At 44.1% G+C, this 5646-nt stretch overlaps 1 protein-coding gene across 1 annotated transcript; it reads left to right on the forward strand.

Annotated features, from left to right (window-relative positions):
* The first annotated feature begins 938 nt into the window (after positions 1 to 938).
* On the forward strand, positions 939 to 4715 carry LOC127345952 (peroxidase 5). Its single transcript, XM_051372498.2, has 3 exons — positions 939 to 1259; positions 3524 to 3848; positions 3961 to 4715. The coding sequence occupies exons 1-3, from the start codon at positions 1008 to 1010 to the stop codon at positions 4416 to 4418; spliced, it is 1035 nt and encodes a 344-aa protein (XP_051228458.1). The 5' UTR covers positions 939 to 1007; the 3' UTR covers positions 4419 to 4715.
* Positions 4716 to 5646: the final 931 nt, after the last annotated feature.

Genomic DNA, 5646 nt, shown 5'->3' on the forward strand with positions numbered 1-5646 from the left:
CGTGTACTATTTCTTTGCCGAGTCCCAAAATAAAAAAATACTCGATAGATACCAAATTACTAGGCAGAGATGCTTTTTCCGTAGTGAACGTTCATTCTACCTAGGCCCAACGTGCTGTTGTTGACTTGATCTCAAAGCGAGCTAGCTTATGATGAATGATGACGACGAATCGGCTTGTGCGTGTTCTGCACCGTTGGATGTCAGGGGACAGGATGATCCCGGCCGCCGTCAGAAATCCACCCGTTATTTCTTTTCCTTCTTTTCGAGGGGAAACTTCAAATTAACTTTGTACTTACTCACCACAAATCTTGTCAGCTTGGAAGAAGCTGCCAATTGAGCAGGTGCTACACATGTACCGCACTTATTTGGAAGGTAAATAGCCATCCATCAAGTTCATTCGGAGACCTCTTTTTTCTCAAAAAGGTCGACGAGACATCAGCCTTGTCCTTAACAATTTCCCGTTGGCGTGATCGCTAGACTTGGCCTGATCGGTGATATACAATATTTTTTTGATAACGTAATATTGTAAGACATGGTACAACTATAGAGAGAGGGAAATCACAGCACTGTTCGTTATTAAGCACAAGCACACGGTCGCATATGAACTTAGCTAGATCCCCTGCAAGACGGGAACATAAAGCAATGTACGACGGCCATGGATCACCAACCAGCCACGAAAAGAAGATACATATTTCCGTGTTGATCACAGGCCACGCACAGTAGTTTGGTTAAACAAAAGAAAGCAAGCCACGCATGCATTGCCGTGTTAGTCCGCACCGAAAACGAAATCGAAACCGCGATGAGACGATTTGTCGTCGTCGGCGACAAGCTCGCGCCACCCACCCAGGCCTCCATCAATGGCGGCACTGCTGCTGCTGCTAGCTAGCTAGCGTACATTTCTGCTACAAGCCTGGGAACTTTTGTTGTTTCTATATAAGCCAACATTGGTGTTTTTGGCTTAGCAGCACCTACCTAGGCGCCTACCTACACGATCGCCTTTCTCCTCCATGACCACCATGGGCGGCTCGTCGATCCTGCCCGCGCCGACCGTGGCGACGACGGCGCTGGTTCTGCTGATCGTGCTGTTCGCATCGCCGGCAACGGTGGCGAAAGGTTCTGGGCTGTCCGTCGGGTTCTACAAGAAGTTGTGTCCGAAGGCGGAGAAGGTCGTCCGGCGAACTGTCACCAAGGCCTTTGAGAAGGAGCCTGGCACCCCGGCCGACATCATCCGCCTCTTCTTTCACGACTGCTTTGTCCGAGTAAGCCGCTCGCTCATGTTCGGTTTATCGGTTTGGCAAACACATTACTTAACGTTTAAGTGTTATTTCCATCGATATATGTTTTCTATGAGCATGTCAATCATGGCTACCTTGGCGAATATAATCATGATAATTCAGTTGCACATGATTTCTCATTGTACTTGTATAGCGGGCTCGTGTGATCTCATCAATCGAACAGCCAAGAAAGGATGTCATGTAAAAACGGAAATCAGATGGCTAAAAATGAATGATATATATGGATAGTTTGAGTCTAGCTAGATATTTAAAAAATAATAATGAATGTTAGCGGTGATGTGGACAATTTTTTAAGGAGGAAAAGCTTTTGCCTCCTCAATTAAATAAGTAGAAAATAGTTACCCAATTAATTAACGAAAAACTTACTCACAAAACATGAAACCCTCCAACCGCACACACAGTTTGACAACCATACACAACACACAACAACCACAAACCCCTCACCTGTCACATGCACAATTGAACGATCAAACCAATATTCCATCCATTCTAAAATATTCTACATTCTAAACCTAAAGGTTATTTTAAATTTCTAAGAGATTACATCTTAGAAAAAATAGACAAACTAGTACTACATCTGCCAATAAAAGGATATCATAAATTTGTCTAAATTTTAGTGTATCTAGACACTCTTTAGTGTACAGATACATGTGAATTTAGACAAATCACCGACATCCTTTTATTGATAGAGAGAGTACTATATACAAATATTACTTCAACCAATCAAATCTATATTAAAAGTAATGACATTCAATACAGAGAGCATGACTGTTTCATTTTCTGTGTTGTCATCGATTACAAAGCTAAAACATAGATTAATTTAGAATAAATTCTAGATCTAAAATATAGACTATTTTAGAATGGAGACGGAACGGAGGGAGTAGGTGACATGGATGACTTGCATGTTACGATATACTAGACTAGACTGTTGTGAATGATTGTTAGTGAGATTTTGCTTTATATGCTCGGGTATCATTCTAGTCCTCTAAGTGTTGAAGTTATGTCGAATATGTGTGCATGCTACACTTGGATATAAACTGTGCGAGGAGGTTACGTGTTAGAGTTAAACTCTGTAACCTGGGTATAACATATAAAGTCACCCGTGATAGCTAATATAGACTAGACGAAAGCTAGATTAGACACAAGGTGATTTCTGGGAATGGTCCAGTGCCCGTGTCAGGGGCGCTCGATCGGTGTGGCTTTGTAGATCTGACGTATCGGTATACCGTGGAGGGCTTGTCGACGACGGTACTATAATAGTGAACTTTTGACAAAAGAGACCACCTGCGCGAGTGAATTGTCAAAAAGGACCACCTCCGAAAATTATTGTCAAAAAGGACCACCTGCGTCGTGGCGGCACGCGTGCCAGGCGACACGTGTCGCCTACCGCCACAGCCGGCTCCGGCAGGGCCTGCCGCCGTTGCCCCTGGCGGCACGTCCACAATGATCAATGAATAGTCTCCTGATCGATGAACAGTGCACATTAGTTACAAAATTTGTTGAATTTCCCTTTTTTGCTGAGCCCAAAATATAACTTATTTTACAGTGAATTTTTACACAATTGTAGTGCATAGAGTTAGCTACATGTAGGTATTATTTTCGAATTTTTTGAGATAATTAAAAAAAAATCAAAACAGGCTACTATTCATAGATCAGGACAATGTGGACATGCCGCCGTTGGCTGTGGCGGCAGGCCCTGCCGCCTCCGGCTGTGGCGGCAGGCGACACGTGTCGCCTGGCACGCGTGCCGCCACGACGCAGGTGGTCCTTTTTGACAATAATTTTCGGAGGTGGTCTTTTTTGACAATTCACTCACGCAGGTGGTCTCTTTTGTCAAAAATAGTACCTAAGGAGGAGCGCCCATAAAGCATGATTCGCAGATGTAGGTATTTATATCTGAACTGTGTTACCAAATATTATCCCCGTCTACTTTCTGCAACGATCTAATCGCTTATTATGCTAACAATAAAATATGAGGGTGAATGGCTATGGAGTAAAAATCAACATAGTCACAAGTTGGCGGTAAAATATGATAAAAATAATATCACAAAATCACTAATACTCCCTCCGGTAAATATTAGTTGTCACAGAGTAGTACAAAGTTATACTAAAATAAGGAGATAGAAAGTGTTTAGGACGGAATTAAATAAGATAGTTTAAATATATTTTCAACTCAAAGAGCGTTGTACTTAATAGTTTAATGAGCATAATGTGGTTTAATTTCCTAGGGGTGCGACGCATCGGTGCTGCTGGAATCCACGCCAGGGCGCATGGCGGAGAGGGACTCGAAGGCAAACAACCCCAGCTTGGATGGGTTTGAGGTCATTAGCGACGCCAAGGAGACCCTTGAGAAGCTCTGCCCGCAAACCGTCTCCTGTGCTGACATTCTCGCCCTCGCCGCCCGCGATGGCGCCTACCTCGCTAGCGGGCTCGACTATGCGGTGCCCACCGGCCGCCGTGATGGCCTCGTCTCCAAGGAAGACGAGGTTCTCCCTAGTGTCCCTCACCCCGACTTCAACCATTCTCAGCTCGTGGAAAACTTCACGGCAAAAGGTAATTAACATGCATGTCGTCTTAGAAATATGTCAAAATTTGAAGGCTTGTGGTACACAGGAAGTACGTTTTGTTTAACTCTGAAACACTGAAACAACGTTGGATCTTACAGGCTTTACGGCGGAGGAGATGGTGACGCTGTCGGGGGCGCACACCATCGGCACCTCGCACTGCTCGTCCTTCACGGACCGCCTCTACAACTTCTCCCAGGGCGGCGCGCTGACCACGGACCCTGCGCTGCCGGCGGCATACGCCGCGCTGCTGAAGGAGAAGTGCCCGCCGGAGACAGCGGCGCAGAACGACACCACCATGGTGCAGCTCGACGACGTGACGCCGTTCGTGATGGACAACCAGTACTACAAGAACCTGCTTGCCGGCACCGTGCCGCTCGGCTCCGACGTAGCGCTCATGGAGAGCCCCGACACGGCGGCGCTCGTCGAGCTCTACGCCCGCGAGCCCGCCGAGTACTGGGCCAAGCGCTTCGTTGCGGCGATGGTCAAGGTGAGCGAGATGGAGGTGCTCACCGGGGCCGAGGGGGAGATCCGGCTCAACTGCTCCAAGGTGAACTAGTATATAACCGGTTGCTGCGTTTGTCTCTGTACTATATGTTTGGGAAAGATGACGATACACGTTGTTCTTTTGTGTTAATGTTTTTTCTTTCATTTGTTTTCATATGGTGGTGAGAAATATATACACATTTGTTTGCGTCATAAACTGTATAGCTTACACAGCATGCATAAAAGCATCTATATCATTCCATTTGAGTTGTAAATTCAACACAGGATATATGTACCAAAAACGTCGTGAGCAACATTTTAGTGTGTCTTGAATCCAATAAAGATGGTTGTGTCCATCAATTTATCTCGAGATCGTGGGTATCTTCTTTATAAAAAACTGAACCTAATAATTTACATTTTTCTTTTTAGATATGGGAGCATCGCTCCAGCCTCTGCATCAATAGATGCGCACGGCTATTTTTATTAAACCAAACGTACAAAAGTTGTTTACAATAAGATCCGGATTACACTCATGGTGAGGCTAAGGTCGATACATGAATCAACCACAGAAAGATGCAACATAAAGATAGCCTATCCATTTGCTAATCTATTAATGTGTCGCCAACCAGTAGTCCGAAAAAAGAAGTCCTGAGCAACCACTAGCATCCAGTTGCATCCAGTAACCTTCCGATGTTCCATAGGGAGAAGCAAAACCCATTATTGAATCCAATGAGCAGCGCGTCGGATAACCTGCAAAAAATTAGTCTCATTTTGTTTACTAAAGATGATATCATTCCTCGTCCTCCAAATGGACCAGCATAAAGCAGATACACCCATACGAATTTTGTGTTTATCCTCCTTACGTACCCCGTTAAGCCATTTACCAAACATATTAGTAACATTAGCTGGTGGAGAAATATTGTAAGTAAAATAAGCCATGCGCCAAATAATTTTTGCAAATGGGCAAGTGATAAACAAATGGTTAACAGTTTCAGTGGAATCACAAAAACAACATTTTTGACACCCATTTCACTTTCTTTTAGCAAGCTTATCCTTAGTAAGGAGCACTTTGTTACTAAGAAACCACATAAAGATTTTAAGTTTTTAAGGGGATCTTTAATTTCCACAAATAACTTACATTTAGCCACATATGCCCTCATATAGATCAAAACAAACATATGCTCAGATTGGAACCCTTTACCGAGCCGAGTAATGAGATGATTGCCATGTTGAAAATTTTGCCCGCAAATAAGTTATTAGCTATGTGTTTGGTTGAGATAAGTGTGGAAGGTTAGAGTAAT

Source organism: Lolium perenne, chromosome 1, assembly GCF_019359855.2.
Source record: "Lolium perenne isolate Kyuss_39 chromosome 1, Kyuss_2.0, whole genome shotgun sequence".
NCBI lineage: Eukaryota > Viridiplantae > Streptophyta > Magnoliopsida > Poales > Poaceae > Lolium > Lolium perenne.

Excerpts from the sequence above, each read along its gene's own strand:
- LOC127345952 (XM_051372498.2), top strand. The coding sequence starts at position 1,008 with ATGACCACCATGGGCGGCTCGTCGATCCTGCCCGCGCCGACCGTGGCG. Across the intron at positions 1,260-3,523 it reads TTCACGACTGCTTTGTCCGA|GGGTGCGACGCATCGGTGCT; the intron begins GTAAGCCGCTCG and ends TTAATTTCCTAG. Across the intron at positions 3,849-3,960 it reads GGAAAACTTCACGGCAAAAG|GCTTTACGGCGGAGGAGATG; the intron begins GTAATTAACATG and ends TGGATCTTACAG.